We start from the raw sequence: 16,638 nt of genomic DNA on the forward strand, positions 1-16,638 counted from the left end.
TGTGTGTGTGTGTGTGTGTGTGTGTGTGTGTGGTTTGTCGGTATCCTCTTAGACCTTAGTGAGTAATTCAACAAAACTTGGAAAAAGCAGTGGCTGACACAAATAAGTCTTGATAGACTTTTTATGTAGGGGGAACAACTTTGATAATGAGAACATATTAGATAAAAAGATATAACTCATCGAGGTGACTTTCTATACACTTGTACAGAGTATTTCGAAATGTTCTCATGTTTTCATGAATGACGAAAGGTGGTCATGTTTACCTAACGATAAGATAACCTATACTCAAATCAAATATTCATATCGAATCAAATCCATATTATAATTTTGAATAAATGGTTTTCCTATGTGCACAATTTTTGTAATTTTCAAAAAAAACACATGCATAAAACATGCTCACTCACAGTTCTCGCACATATAGTCCCAGTGTTCAGGAAATGGAGCATATCGTAAACTCGAGAGGAAATGACTCAGAAAACCGAGAAAGTGAACCTTTAAGCGGTGGATAAACTGTTAACGTGTTTAAATTACAGGTATTATAAATCCAGCCACCTCCTACAAAGAAAAATAGAACTTTGATTCCAGTGCTGAGAAATAACCTTTTTTAATATGGACATTCATATAATGACATATCTGGACATTTCCACTGATGGTGTGTAATTACAGTACAATGAGTGTAGGAGAGCATGGTGAGGCTGCTGCCAGTTGGATGGAGATGCAGCCAAATCCATCTATATTGTCACTTGTGTGTTTGCTTAGATACATATTCCATCAGCTCGTTCAGATACTTAAAAGGAGTGTCAAGTCATGGGCGACATAATAGCTCTGACTCAGTGTCTGTCATTATGGAAGAACGCAGTATTTCAGATTCATGCTATAGAAAATGTTTCAGGAGTCATTTTAGAGTTGCCTTACGAGCTTGTATGCATTTACCGTCAGACGTACTGTCGGTGAAAAGGGCAAGTCCAACAATTCTTGAACATTTGTGAAGTGTAAGCGACAGATCTGGCGAAGCTTGTTGATCCATCTGTTATCTATTGCTGTACTAACAAAGCAATATTACCTTAAAATGGTGAAATGCCAAATCAATGATTGTGAGAGAAACAAACGAGGTGAAAACCTGATTGAAGCCAACTTCCATCCAAAGTGGGACATTACAGAGCTGAATTGACTGTTCCATAAATTCAGTATTTAATGAACAGTGCACTCTCCTGCTACTGCCACCATTTTGAATAATCTGTTTTAGTCCTTGGTTTTATTGTCAGGAAAAATGTCAAACCTTCCCAAATCCTGCTTTTCAAATGTAGAAATGTGCTGCTTCTTTCTCTGCTATGTGGGGGTAAATTGAATTGATTATGCTTTCAGGCCAACCATGTGATGATCTCAGGGATGATACATTTGACCTCTTTGAGCATGAAGGATTTATTTAAACTAGAAGGGCACTCAGAGAGGAAAGGCATCCATGTTTGTATCTGCCTGGTTGAACAAATAAAGTATTTGAGTTAATGTTGTCCCACGGTTTCAGCAGTTTTGAGTATACTATATAAAATATCGCTAGTGTCATGACTGACTTCCTCTGAGACTGCTATATTTCAAAATTAATCAACAGAGGCCTATTCTATCTTATTGAACTGTTAGAGTACACAGCCAACACACCAAAACATTGGTCCTTGCGGTAATTATGCAATGTGTCATACTTATTTTTTCTTTAAAATGTTAGCCTTTAAAGACTTAAATTGCTTTTAAAAAACAATGTGCTAAAGAACTTTCTCCAATTGGCGCTTTTGCAATGAACTCATCATTCCCCTACATGTTATCAGCAGCATCTTGATGAAGAACATCGTGCTTCCTTAGTGCGATGTATTTCTTGTTAAAAGAGGGGTTTGGTGCTGGGACTTTTACAATGCGAGAACATTGAGAACTGCTAACTAATAAGTATTGAGAGTGAAAGGCTGGCCTTTATCATTTGAGAGTAGCACTGGGCTAAGTGTGGCTCACTGACACTTAACACTGGAGTTGAGACTACTCCATTATCAGCCATCTTATTATTTACCCATAATCATTAGTCAGTCGTGAGAGGAAGGGCAGCAGGGCAAAATGATTTATTAATGTCAAACAGCTCTTTGGCATCCTTAATGTTGGATGATTATCCTTCATTGCCGGTCACACCGTGATAAATGTCAGGATTAATCTCTGAGACATCTGAATATTTATTATTTTCATAGCCATGTTTATTCTAATATAGTATGTTTTTCACCAATGATGATATCAATAAGTAAGCATTTAGGGCTGTATTGAACAATTCTAAGCTTGTGTGTGTGTGTGTGTGTGTGTGTGTGTGTGTGTGTGTGTGTGTGTGTGTGTGTGTGTGTGTGTGTGTGTGTGTGTGTGTGTGTGTGTGTGTGTGTGTGTGTGTGTGTGTGTGTGTGTGTGTGTGTGTGTGTGTGTGTGTGTGTGTGTGTGTGTGTGTGTGTGTGTGTGTGTGTGTGTGTGTGTGTGTGTGTGTGTGTGTGTGTGTGTGTGTGTGTGTGTGTGTGTGTGTGTGTGTGTGTGTGTGTGTGTGTGTGTGTGTGTGTGTGTGTGTGTGTGTGTGTGTGTCTCACCGACCTCTGTGCTGTGTGTGTTTTTTCCCCTTAAGAAGTCGGCCCCCAGGAAGAAATGTGCTGCCTGTAAGATTGTAGTTCACTCGGGCTGCATAGAGCAACTAGAAAAGGTATGACACACACACACACACACACACAAAATATTTTCATTTTTAAAGCAGACACATTATCATTTAATTGAAACATAAAAAGGTAAAGAAAGAAGAATGATTTCTGCACCTTTTATTTCTGTTAATCAATATGTAGGCCGCAGCTAAAACACTTTTTTGACTGACTGTTTTTCAGCTGTTTAATTCTATTATGCCATACTGGTACTCAATTTCTTTTCTTTTTATAAAACTCATTTATTTGGGTGTTTTGTGTCAATATTTAATGTTTTATTTGTTTAATTTTGTCTACACTTCTTTCTAGATTAACTTTAGATGTAAGCCAACCTACAGAGAGGGTGGGTCCCGGTGCCTCCGAGATGTAAGTGTGTGTGTGTGTGTGTGTGTGTGTGTGTGTGTGTGTGTGTGTGTGTGTGTGTGTGTGTGTGTGTGTGTGTGTGTGTGTGTGTGTGTGTGTGTGTGTGTGTGTGTGTGTGTGTGTGTGTGTGTGTGTGTGTGTGTGTGTGTGTGTGTGTGTGTGTGTGTGTTGCGTGTGTGTGACTCTATACATGTGATAGTAGAAAATATATCCTATTTACACTTTGTGAGAGGAGTAATCGTGATTATCATTTCTCCCTCTGACAGCAGGGCATACTGAGACATCACTGGGTTCACAGGCGGAGACAGGAGGGGAAATGTAGACAGTGTGGAAAGGTAAAACACACACACACACACACACACACACACACACACACACAAACGTTGTTTACAGTTATAACTGTTTATACACACTTACTTGAGTGTTTTTCTGTCTGTTCTTGCAGAGTTTTCAACAGAAGTTCTTCCACAGTAAAGAAATAATCGCAATCAGTTGTTCCTGGTGTAAACAGGCGGTAAGTTAATCATCCTCTGTATTATTATTCACTGTAGATTAAAGAATATCCATACATTTGGTTAAATAATTGCATTGTCAAGAACATTTTACTTGAATGTGAAGTGAGAAAAATATGATATAGTACAATTAGAATTAGAAAATAGTAGTGTTTAGTTACTTTAAATACACTTACATCTTATATGTACAGAACTACAGGAAGTTTAATGAGTGAGTGTTTTTCTCTTTATTGTAGTTCCACAATAAGGTGACGTGTTTCATGCTGCATCAGATCGAGGAGCCGTGTTCACTGGGGGCCCACGCCGGAGTCATAGTACCCCCTTCCTGGATCATCAAAGTCAGGAAACCACAGGTACACACACACACACACACACACACACACACACACACACACACACACACACACACACACATACACACACACACACACACACACACACACAAACACACACACTGGATTTTTCTGAAATCTAAATTGTAACCTATACAAAACTGTGCGTGTGCGTGTTGTGTCTATGTGAATCTGTCTATGATGGGATATGAGCTGACACATGTCTGATCTGTCTAAGGAAATTCATAGATTCACACACACTCACTCACACACACGCACAAGCTCAGACGCATATCTCTCACTCACATCACATGCTATTTTAATTACCATCACAACGGATATGTTGACAGTGAACTAACCATTGAACTCTATGTGTGTGTGTGTTTTTACCCTAGAGCTCGCTTAAGAACTCTGCCAGGAGGAAAAAGCGGACATCTTTCAAACGAAGGACAAGCAAGAAGGGACTGGATGTGAGTAACACTGTGACAGACTCTATTAGCTTTTAAACGTATTTCAAGGTTCAGATTCATTACGTTTTTCAAACTTTGCACATCTTTCTTTTTCCTAACTCTTTCTGTATCTGTGTCTTGCTTTGTTCAGGAGTCTAAATGGCGCCCGTTCATGTTGAAGCCCCTCCCTTCCCCTCTCATGAAGCCCATTTTGGTTTTTGTCAATCCAAAGAGTGGAGGAAACCAGGTGAACTTAAAATGATTACATTTTTTTTAGTAGGGATGGAAACGATTAATCGAATATTCAAAATTATTCAGGTATTCGAATGTGAGAATATGCGTTATGAATATTTTACATTTCGGCTAATCGGTTTACCGTTTTTTTGGGGGTCGAATATTCTAATATACATTTTGCTTTCAAATTTCCATCCCTAATTTTTAGTAATATCTATTTTGATACCTTCAAACTATGAAATGGATAAGTATAAAAAGGAATTTGCTCTAATGTAATATATTTCATGTACATTTATAAATAAATAAAATATTACAATAGACTTTTATTATTTATAAACCCATAGTTTATCTGTATCCTGGTTATCCAGACAGTATTATTCTGCATCTATTTACAAATCATTTTGATCACATTTGAGTCCAACAGTAGGTGACCATGAATTTCAAACAGAGTGTTATATAACAGATATCAGTATCATGACATTATCATATTAAATTAAATGATCTTTTATTAATTTACCCCTCCACTTTACAGATCTTAACAGGGTGTCAGTGGCTGATTTATTTAGTTTTACAAGATAACCTGAGTTTACTTCATTAAAACATGATTGACTTTAATTTCTCTCTGCAGGGTTTCAAGGTGTTGCAGATGTTCATGTGGATCCTGAACCCTCGACAAGTATTTGACCTGTCACAGGGGGGGCTGCGAGAGGCGTAAGTACTCTTCAGTGAGACGTTTTTACTCATAAATCTACTCTAATTAATTTAACTCAGTGGTTCCCAAAGTGTGGGGTGCGCCCCCCCCTGGTGGGCGCAGAGGCATGACAGGGAGAGACCAGGAGGAAAAATGGTTATTTAAAAAAAAATCATAATTTGAAAAATTATTGATTTCGAAAATAATATGATACAGTACTATTACGTCTGGGTCTCTGTGTTTCATTAAAGCTTGGCTCTGTGTGTGTGAAACGAGCCATTTTGTGTGCGTGCGCGAGCGAGAGAGAGCGCACCGGTACCGGAGATCGTTGTTGTTAGCTTCTGGTGCTAGCGAGCTACGCTAACGGATATAAGGAGTTTTTTCAACAATAAAGTGGAGGAGAATCTTCTCCTGTCAGACTGAGAGACTCTCTGTGTTATCTCAGTGGGTCTCAAACGTTTTGGTCACCATTAATGTAAACAATTATTTCCGAGGCACACATTTATATGATCATTATAGTTATAAAAAAATAAGAGAATAAATGAAAAACAGGTATGAAATACTACAGGACAGTAAAAAAAAGAATAAAGTTTAAAAGGGTGATTTGTAAAATATCCATAAAGAAATAGTAAATCTGTTTACAGTTCTGTTTCATAGGTGTTGAGAGAGGTATCCATATATCTCTTCATGTTTCTCTCAAAGTGCACCAGATTGATGCATTTAACTTCAATATTTAAAAATAACACTGTGTATATGCGTGGGGATTGTTGCAGTAGAAAATTCCACTGTAGCGCCCGGGACATTAAAGGTCCCATGTCATGGCCATTTCCACTGATCATAATTCCATTGTTGAGGTACACTAAAATAGATTTATACTGTGCAATTTTCCAAACTCACATTGGTTTCGCATACAGCATCTCTGTAAACTATGTGTATATTCAGCAGTATTCACTCTCTCCACTAAACGGCTCGTTGCAGCTCTTGCCCCCCCCTCCCTGTGAGCCCAGTGTGCTCCGATTGGTCGGGACGTTGTAATCTCGCTGAGCTCCGTGGAGGTGTGATTTCCTTGTTTAGCGATTCACAGCGAAACACAGCCAAACTCATCCTTTGCACACACAAAGTCACAGCCGAAGTAAAAACAATAAGTGTGGCTTGATATTGAGTAAGAAAAAGGTTTATAGGTTGATAAATGCTGTGAGAATGGGTCTGCAGAGAGAATTTCGCCGCGATCCGAACTGTCTGTTATCAGCCTGCAGCCAGGGAGGAGAGATCAGCAGAGCTGCCTGCACTGAGTGTGTGTGGGAGGAAGTCCGTGGATTGGTCAATTTGGACCAATCAGCGGGGGCTTAACGTAACGGCTTCGCGGACGTAACGTAACGGAACCACGGATTGGCCCATTTGCGGCCAATCCGGCTACTGGCCATTCCTACGACACAGCACCCAGGAAGTAAACAATGGACAATGACGTATCTCCAACGAGGCGTTTTGGGGAGGTATTTTCTGTGTTAGTGTTTTACTCGCTACAGGGTGTACTTTGAGGGTTTGTGACTCTGCAGACCGTTTACATGCATAAAAACCTTCATAACACACAAGGGGACGGGTAATAACCAGAAAAGCATGACATGGGACCTTTAATGGGAAACCCTAAATGTTTGAGCACCCTCTATGAAACGTCAAGCTACCCCACAGCACCCCCAAAATAAATCTCTGGCGCTGCCACTGAGCCTGACTATTTGTGTTGGGGGGGGGGGCCCGGCTTTTTTTTTCTCCAAAGGGGGGGCCTGACAGAAAGAGTTTGGGAACCACTGATTTAACTAGACAACAATTCACACTTTTCTTAAGTATACACGTAGAAAGAACTGTCTAAATCCTAATTTCACACCACATTATTATCACAATGAAAACTTGGATAATTACTCCCACTTGTAACACCAATCAGCACTTCTGCTGAAATATCATCTTTCATTCTTCATCATCTCCTTTCTTTGTGCACTTTGTGTGAAATACCAGGTTGGAGTTGTATCGCAAAGTGCCAAATCTGAGGATCCTCGCCTGCGGAGGAGACGGCACGGTAAGACAAGTAGTAGTAGTAGTAATTCATTTCAGAGCTTATAATCAGACAGTTACCCTAAAGAGATACGGATAAAATAGTAATTAATCATTCCTGTATTCAGAAGCTAGCTCTTTCATTGTAATATAATGTATTTTTATTTATTGAATTTTAAATCGCCTCATAATTTCTGTCTGTGTCGTTTTGTAGGTGGGGTGGATCCTGTCCGCCCTCGATGAGCTGCAGATGAACCCCCAGCCTCCGGTCGCTGTACTTCCTCTGGGAACAGGAAATGACCTCGCCAGGACGCTCAACTGGGGCGGGGTGAGTTTCTCGCCTTGACTCCTGAGCCGCAGGACGTCTGGGCTTCTCCTTCCTGTAGTTTTTCAAACCATTCAAGTGTCTGTCCAACCACTTTGAGTTTACCCTCATTATGACACAGTTAGAAAATGATTAAAGATACACCTCAAACATTTACAAAAATTACATTTTCTTGGGGTATTTTTAAATGAACATAGTTTAAAGAAAATAATGGTGGTAGTTTTGTGTCACCTAATGTGGCACGTGGAGAAGTTCAAGGACACATGAATGACTTTAATGAGATTCCTGGAGTACAATGCAGACATAAGTCCTGATGCAGCGAGATAGAGGCTGTGTTCATACTGTAGAGTAATTAGTGTGTCCTTTTTGTCCTCCCTGTCACTATTGTTTCTGACTGGAGAGATGTTTCCACCTGGTCTCTTTTCTGCCTTCCCTTTCCTCTCCTTTTTTAATACCTTTCCTTCCTTCCTTTCCCATTCCATCCCTTTCAATTCCTCTCCTCTTCTTTCCTATCATCTCTTCTCCTTTGCTCCTTGCTTTCTCTTTTCGTGCCATTTGCTTTTAATTAATTCCCTCTCTTCACTTATCCCTTATTCCTTTCATCCACTTTGTTTTCCTCTACCCTCTTCTCCTTTCCTTTGAATTCCTTTCCTTCAATTCCTCTCCACTCATTTTCTTACATCTGATTTTCTTTGTTTCCATGAACCTTCCTTCCCTTCCCCTTTCTTGCAATTCCTGTCCTCTCCTTCACTCTCCTCCCCTTTCCTCTGATTCCTTCTCCTTTCCTTTCCATCCCTAGTTTGCTCCTTTTTTTGCTTCCTTTCTTCTTTCCACCCTTTTCTTTCCTCTTCCTCCTCTCTCCTTTTACTGACACTCAGTTGTGTTACTCACCTGCAACACCTCTCTCTGTGTGAGCGTTAATGAACCTGTAAGTTGCTGAGTATCAGTGTGTGTGAGTGTGTGTGAGTGTGTGTGTGTGGACACTCTGAGGAGGCCCTGCTGATGAGTGCTACTATCATCAGATTTGTGTGTGTGTGTGTGTGTGTGTGTGTGTGTGTGTGTGTGTGTGTGTGTGTGTGTGTGTGTGTGTGTGTGTGTGTGTGTGTGTGTGTGTGTGTGTGTGTGTGTGTGTGTGTGTGTGTGTGTGTGTGTGTGTGTGTGTGTGTGTGTGTGTGTGTGTGTGTGTTCTCCTTAGTGAACTAATTTCCTGACCCTGTCCAGAGGGAGACAGAAATTAAAAGCAGTCGACACAGAGTCAAGGGATGGAGAGAATAATGAGAAAAAGACAAAATACTGTCAGTTAGAGACGAGGCTTGAATGCCTGATGTGACGGAGGTCAGAGAGACTAGGCTTGATGGTGGGATGAAAGGGAGGAGGGAGGTGTGTGTTATCTGTAAAATCCCTTTATGTATGCATGAGGCTTGGTGTGTGCTCTTAAGGTGGTCAGGGTGTCAGTGAGGCAGACCACTTATTGAGAGACAATCATTACGTGCTCTCTCTCTGTTCCACTCTATCGTTTCCCTACTCCCTGCGTGTGTGTTGTGTTATAGAAAGAGACACAACATCATCCATTCATCTTTTACATTTCTCTCCTATCCTCCAAACCACTCTGCTCTTCCTATACCAGCCATACATTCCCCTCTTTCCTTTTTCTCTTTTTTTTTTATCATCTATTAATCAAAATATCAAGTTGGACTGCTCTGACTCGATGCTGTAACTGCTTATTGTATATGTAATGCAAGTTTCCTTTCTCCCTATTTACTTCCTGATGTCTGTTTATTTCTGTCTCCACAGGGTTACACAGACGAGCCGGTGTCCAAGGTTCTGTGTCACGTGGAGGACGGTTCGGTGGTGCAGCTGGACAGGTGGAACCTCCTGGTGGAGAAAGGGGCTGCGCAGCTGGAGGAGGGCACGCAGAACGTAAGCAGTCAGCGCGGTGCTTAGGGTGTTAGTCTAGGAAAAGGTAGTATGTTGTGGAGATAGAGAAAAAGCTGTTCCTTAAAGATCGATTTTATTCAACTCAATAGAGTTCAATAACTTTCATTAAAACAGTTTTCAGGAGATGAGGGTGCAATGACAAATTGCAGTGCTGTTTTTTATCGTGCTTTTTCTGAAGTCCATCTAACCAGCACATGATGATACAATTGTTACGGAGAGTGAAGGAAGCAGGACCCAAATGCAGATAATGCTGAAAAATACCTTTATTTCAAGGATAACGGGCAAACAGAACACTCCCCGGTGAACTCAGTCACAGACAAAAGACGAACCAACACTGAACACAGGAAGGGACAAGACTAAATACAGTGAGGGGTAATCACAAGACGAGAAACAGCCGGGCAGGGGAGGAGAAACACAAGGGCGACAGGTGAACACAATCAGACAATTAGACACACCAGGGAAACTAACGACTGGGGAAAAACACAGGAAGAAGGACCAGACAATATACAAGAAAGAAAACATGAACAGCAAAACACCCAAAACAAGACATACAAAACGTGACATAACACCATAATCGTAACAACAATTCCTCAGTGCAGTATTTCAAACTGAAGAAATAGCAGTGATTTGGCTAACTTTGAATGTAATGTAGCTGCCTCACATTAAAAGATTTGCCTTTGCACACCTTTTAATATGAATCAAGAGCAGCTTCCAAAAACTTTTTTTTTTAACTAGCAATCTTCAGCCCAAAAACACTGATTACCGATATATGACCCTGCCTACATTCCACAAACTCGCTAAGCTTTTTCAGTATGATACATTTTTTTAATAAACTCACAAAAAGTCAAAAAGGGACATATCTCATTATGAATGGTTATTATGATGAGGATTTGGGTTGTACTGTAAGGTATTAATAAATATGTTAAAACGAATATGATTTGTCTATGTGAATACATTGTGTGCTATTTATGCAAACACACTCACTTAAAACATTTTTCCTGTGTCCTCAGCTGCCTCTGAATGTGTTCAACAACTACTTCAGCCTGGGCTTCGATGCTCATGTCACCCTGGAGTTTCATGAGTCCAGAGGTCAGTGAAATCTATTTTAATGTCTTTTTTTAAACTCTATTTATATCCCATTATGTCCTCCTCATTCCCGTTGATGCATTGCACTCCACTGAAAGAGAGCAGAATTGAATAAAATATTTAAAAGGACAGATTCAGAGCATTCATGCATGTACAAATGAGACAGATTTTCTTATTCGTACTGTATGTGTCTGTTGTTTTGTAAAATATGTAATGTATTCTGCCTCTCTGATCTTGTCTTTCCAGAGGCCAACCCAGAAAAGTTTAACAGTCGCTTCCGCAACAAGATGTTCTATGCAGGAGTGAGTCTCTCAGTCTCTCTCAGAAACTGTTCTGGTTGCTATCTCTCTCTCTCTCTTCCTAAACTGATGACTGAGGAGGAAGATTGGAGGGAACGAAGGGAAAAAGACAAAGGAAATACAGATGAAAGGAACATAGCTAAACTGTTTCTAAGTCTTATTGTCAGCCTTAAATAATTATAATCCTAAATACAATATGAAATGGTGTTATCTTGCATCAATGCAATGGCAGTTATTTGTTATTTGATGAACAGTAGATCTACTCATTTTTATTCTACTCTATAGTTAGTTAGGTATAGTTGGATGCAAGCTTCTTTTTTACGTTGGTTTTAGATTTAGATTTATTTTAAACAATAAATAAATAAAAAAGAAACAGATTAAATAAATAGTAAACATATAGCAAACTCTTAATATACGTATTATCGGCACAGTTTTTTAGACACAAGATTATTATATGACATCATAATAGTGATGTCAAACTATGAAACAATACATAATAATAAAGAAAATAATATATGATGAATACAGAAAGCCCCTATATCATCTCTCCCCTTCTTCACTTAACTCAATATTTATATTTTTTCTAATTCACATCTAAAGTGTTCAACAGATCATTTGAAATGTAACGTTTTGAAACCTGCATATAATCTGTAAAGATTGAGAGATGTCAGGAATGAATGATGGGTGGGAGTTTGAGAGGAAGCATGAAGGGGAGTTATCTCTTTTTAATGAGGGAAATGCAATGAACTGTAATTTAGTTGGATTCTGTTTTCTCTGTTAATGTGTGTGTGTGTGTGTGTGTGTGTGTGTGTGTGTGTGTGTGTGTGTGTGTGTGTGTGTGTGTGTGTGTGTGTGTGTGTGTGTGTGTGTGTGTGTGTGTGTGTGTGTGTGTGTGTGTGTGTGTGTGTGTGTGTGTGTGTGTGTGTGTGTGTGTGTGTGTGTGTGTGTGTGTGTGTGTGTGTGTGTGTGTGTGTGTGTGTGTGTGTGTGTGTGTCCAGGCCGCGTTCTCAGATTTCCTCCAGAGAAGCTCGAGGGATTTGTCCAAGCACGTCAGAGTGGTGGTGAGTGTTAACACACACTCCCTCTCTATCTCGGCGTATCTTTTTCCGTGTCGACATGTCTGGGCAGCAGGTCGGCGGGTGATTAAAAAGTCCGTCCTTCAACTCCTCTTTTTACATCTGCCTTGCTCGAGTGTCCTGCAGCAGGACGTTGAATAAACACACACTGACCTCCATGCTATGATAAGAGCAGCGGCTAACTATTCATTAATGACTAGATTGTTCTCTTGATATCAAAATGTCAGATGTAGACAGGTGGCAACTTGAGGGCCCATTTATTTATATTATTTGTTTTGCCCAGTAAACAATCCAAAACCTGAAATTGTGCAATTGACTTCATTTATGTGATCGTTTATTGGGCTGATAACAAATCTGTTTAAATGTCATGCTAGTGCTGACATTAGCTTACAGTATATAAGGCTGATATAATAAGAAAAGTACAAATATAAAATATTACTAGACTTATCACTGACATTTAAGTAAAGATTTAAATTAACTTTCTGTACACTAAATAATATACAGACAATTCCTTTTTTTTCTTTTGCACTAAACCTTATGCCTCAGGTCTATAATTCTTCGCATTCCTTGTTTCTGCTACAGCTACTTTAGGGCATGACCATTGACCTCTATCAATCACTTCTAACCCCTTCACATCTAATCAGATGGTTGCAACCACAAATGATCATTTTCACTTTCCTTCCTTTTCCTTCTTTCTCTCTCCCTGTGTTTGACAGTGTGATGGTACCGACCTAACTCCTAAAATCCAGGAGCTGAAATTTCAATGCATTGTGTTTCTAAACATTCCCAGGTAAGTGAATGTACCATATGTCTATAATACTGGGTGAAAAAGCACCTTTTATAGATACAATAATATAATGTAACTCATTTATATATGTAATGTGATTATAATAAACCTTCCATACTTAACTTTTCACAAGGGGTTGGATTTACATACTGTAATATTACTACATTATATACTATTATGTTTCCGCTAAAGTAAAAAAGCCTTTAGAAAAGCATTACAAAATGTATGAGACACTACAGCAGTGGTTACACAACCAATTAATTAGGTTTAGTAGTTGTTTTTATGAATTTAGATGTACCATATTAACAGTTTCTACATGGGTTTGTGTGTGTGTGTAGGTACTGTGCTGGCACCATGCCGTGGGGAAACACAGGCGATCACCGGGACTTTGAACCGCAGCGCCATGACGACGGCTGCATCGAGGTTATTGGCTTCACCATGGCCTCATTGGTGAGATGAAGAGGGGATATGAGGGGGGAAATAAATATTTGAAAGCTGTTAGAAGCGGCGGTGACACTGGTGTATGTTTCAATACCCTCCTGTTATTATAACCTTCACTGTAAGAACCTCTCTCGTCCACCAGGCGGCGCTACAGGTCGGCGGGCATGGAGAGAGATTGCATCAGTGCAGAGAAGTCGTCCTCACTACCTTCAAAACAGTTCCTGTTCAGGTGAGGACTCTTAATATATAGCATTGTTGAGGGACTGGATTTACCGTTTTATAATACACCGATTCTAGCTATAGAAAGTTATTACTACTTTTAAGATGAATTACACAGGCATACATCAAGGTTAGAAATAGGAAGGGAAGGATTTCAATCAAATAAAGTACTCATAGCTAATCTGTGCAATACATGTTTGTTAAACTTTGCTTCACTTGATACTAATAAAAAGGTATTTGTTTCGTATATTTCGTGCAAATATGAAGCCTAAAAAAAACAAGATCTGTTGAATATAAACAATAACAAAAAGTAAAAAAATAGCAATACGTAAAGTAGAAAATAAAACAGTAAAGTCAACCCTTATTTAAAGCCAAATTAAAAAGATGAAGGCTAGAATTGAAGCCCGCGCATTGAACTCAAAGGACCTTAGATCATGTTCTTATATCCTTTTCTTCCTGGAAAAGCATTTTGTTTGTTTTAATTATTGTAGTGTCACTAACATTAAAACAGTATTGAGTTTTATTTTGGGTCTCTGTGTGTCCATGCAGGTGGACGGTGAGCCGTGTCGACTGGCTCCATCCACGCTCCGAATCTCCCTCCGAAATCAGGCTAACATGGTCCAGAAGAGCAAGAGGCGCACCTCTGTGCCCCTGCTTAATGAGTGAGTCAAACACACACACACACACACACACACACACACACACACACACACACACACACACACACACACACACACACACACACACACACACACACACACACACACACACACACACACACACACACACACACACACACACACACACACAGGAACTAGGCCAGCAGTGTTGTAAAAGCCCGGGTTGCACAGAGTGAGTCACTCAATCTGTTTAGTGGGAGCTGACATTCACTCCTCTCCGTGTCCCACGTCTCCCTGCAGCCCGCCAAACCACAATCACAGGAAATGGATATGTTTACATTCTATTTAATCAAAACAAAAGCACCGGGGAGATATCCAATCGCACTCTGACATGTTATACCGTGTGGTTATCGGCTGAGAAGAAGAAGAAGGAGACGTTTATTGATTTATGTCAGGGTGAAAGCAGCTGCATTGTGGTCGTCTGCAGTGCTGGAAGAAGTACTCAGAGATACTACAAGTAGAACAAACACAGTCTAAAAATACTCCATTAAAAGTAAGATTTTAAATTCCTGAATTAATATGTGGATTGTATAAAAGTATTATCAGCCAAATGGACAAAAGGTTTCCAAAGTAAAAGTACTGCACAATCATATAAAAGTGTGATTTTTAAACATATGATATGATGCATTTTTATACTACCAATCTATCCTTAAGTATATAATGTATACTTGTATTTACTCCGCATTGACAAACTACAAGATAAAACACAGCATTTGTTACTTATATACATCCATAAATCCAAGCATCAGAAGTAAAACATCAGTATGCTGAAATTATTGTCCTAGTGTTATATTATTAATCAAGTAAGAGCATTTTAGTGTTGGAGCCAGTTTCAGATACTTGACATACTACTGGGAAGTAGGGTACTGCATCATATATATTTAATGTACAAATGAACACAGAAAATAAAGCTTTTGGAGTAAAAGCCTGCGGATTTGCCTCTGAAATGTAATGGAGTAGAAGCCAAAAGCAGCATAACATGCGCTTGAGACTTGAATAAATGTACTTGCACTCGCGGCTGAGTAAAAATACAGCTTATATCTGGCTACTAACGCTTCTCAGACCCTGTTGACTAACCCACTCCATGTTCAGCTGTCATATCTGTGGGTCTGCAGTGATAAGAGACGAGCTGCAGCTCCTGTTCTCTGTGCTCTTCTTGTTTGTCCACTTACCTGATGGGCTTTTCTCATCCCCCCCTCCTCCTCCTCTTTTTATCAACACAAAACGTTATGATTACTTATTGTTTTCATTTGTTTACCTTCTCTCTTTCTTTTTTCCCTTCCTCTGCTCTTGTTTGATTCATTTCTTCTCCCCTACTCCTTTCCCTATTCGCCTATATTTTGCATTTTCTCACTTGTCTCCTCTCCTTCACTCTTGTTTCCTTGTGTCCTCCCTCTCTTCTTCCTTCCTCTCATTTCCTTATCTCCTCTTTTCTCTCTTCCCCTCCACTGCTCACCTCGTCTCCTCTCTGCCATACGTTTCTCCTCTCCTCGGTGTGTGTTTTTGTGTGTGTGTGTGTGTGTGTGTGCGGCTGTAGTATTCAGAAGGTGTGTGCAGCTGATCTGCGCCGCCTCTCTGCTCCCCCAGACTCCTTCTCTGTGTAAGTACCTGAGACCCTCTGTCACTGTCTCTTTCGTGTCACTGACTGATTCGATGCTGTTTCTGTCAGCGTTTGTTCGTTTGGGTTCAAACAATATTTGAGGATACCTAAACCAGTCCATGTATTCAATCACTCATACCATGCAGATTGACGACTCTTTGTTTAAACAATCTAAATTCTACCCTCAATTTACTTTCATTTCCAATAATAAACCCACTTTTTGAATGATTGTGAGTCTTCACAATATGGCAGCCTTTATCCTTTAGACTCCTTTCTTTACCTTTATGCAAACTTTTAGTCAAATGAAGAACATCAAAAATATGCAAAATTACCAATTGTTTCTTTTCTTTTGTCCAACCTATACAAATGATAAAGGTGTTAAATACTGACTCAGAGAAACCACTATTTTCAGCATCAGCCTCGACAAACTTGTGTTGGATTTCAAATCTCGTATTGATTGAACCCAGGTTGCATCGTATTGTGTTGAATGTGAGTTTTGGTTATTTGCCGACTGACAGAGAAGAGTGTATGGCAGCGTGCTGAAGCCACTTTTACATTTGCTTCTGCTTCTTGTCTTGATGTTTTTCTCGCTGTAGTCCCTTTACCTTGAACTTCTCCCTGAGCTTTGTATACCCGCACCGCTCCTTTGCTCTCTCTTAATGTCCACGCCCTCTCCTGAAAAGCTACTTTCTTAATATTGCTTCCGCTGTGAATGAAAAGTGACCTTAATGTACTTTATTTTGAAACATTTCTGTTCCTCTGCAGGTAGGAGTTGAAGCCTTTGATCATACATCATGTTTTTGGCATCAATTTGTAACACTTATTTTCGCTAAAGCATCATTACCCATACCATTG

At 39.7% G+C, this 16,638-nt stretch overlaps 1 protein-coding gene across 12 annotated transcripts in view; it reads left to right on the top strand.

The window, feature by feature from the left end:
* The window catches only part of dgki (diacylglycerol kinase, iota), a 61,007-nt gene that overhangs the window by 31,324 nt on the left and 13,045 nt on the right, over positions 1-16,638 (top strand). For 4 of the 12 annotated variants that reach the window (XM_079653666.1, XM_079653674.1, XM_079653672.1 and 1 more), the window contains exons 4-22: positions 2,639-2,713; positions 3,015-3,071; positions 3,335-3,403; positions 3,514-3,582; positions 3,817-3,933; positions 4,308-4,382; positions 4,513-4,608; positions 5,224-5,306; positions 7,297-7,357; positions 7,547-7,660; positions 9,452-9,577; positions 10,606-10,684; positions 10,928-10,983; positions 11,979-12,041; positions 12,773-12,846; positions 13,182-13,293; positions 13,427-13,513; positions 14,053-14,165; positions 15,721-15,783. In XM_079653666.1, coding sequence (XP_079509792.1) covers positions 2,639-2,713; positions 3,015-3,071; positions 3,335-3,403; positions 3,514-3,582; positions 3,817-3,933; positions 4,308-4,382; positions 4,513-4,608; positions 5,224-5,306; positions 7,297-7,357; positions 7,547-7,660; positions 9,452-9,577; positions 10,606-10,684; positions 10,928-10,983; positions 11,979-12,041; positions 12,773-12,846; positions 13,182-13,293; positions 13,427-13,513; positions 14,053-14,165; positions 15,721-15,783 — 1,589 coding nt within the window. The remainder of the gene's footprint in view (positions 1-2,638; positions 2,714-3,014; positions 3,072-3,334; positions 3,404-3,513; positions 3,583-3,816; positions 3,934-4,307; positions 4,383-4,512; positions 4,609-5,223; positions 5,307-7,296; positions 7,358-7,546; positions 7,661-9,451; positions 9,578-10,605; positions 10,685-10,927; positions 10,984-11,978; positions 12,042-12,772; positions 12,847-13,181; positions 13,294-13,426; positions 13,514-14,052; positions 14,166-15,720; positions 15,784-16,638) is intronic. The other 8 variants (XM_079653671.1, XM_079653673.1, XM_079653676.1 and 5 more) reach the window with 4 other exon arrangements.

This window comes from Notothenia rossii (genome assembly GCF_949606895.1).
Source record: "Notothenia rossii genome assembly, chromosome: 10".
Lineage (NCBI taxonomy): Eukaryota > Metazoa > Chordata > Actinopteri > Perciformes > Nototheniidae > Notothenia > Notothenia rossii.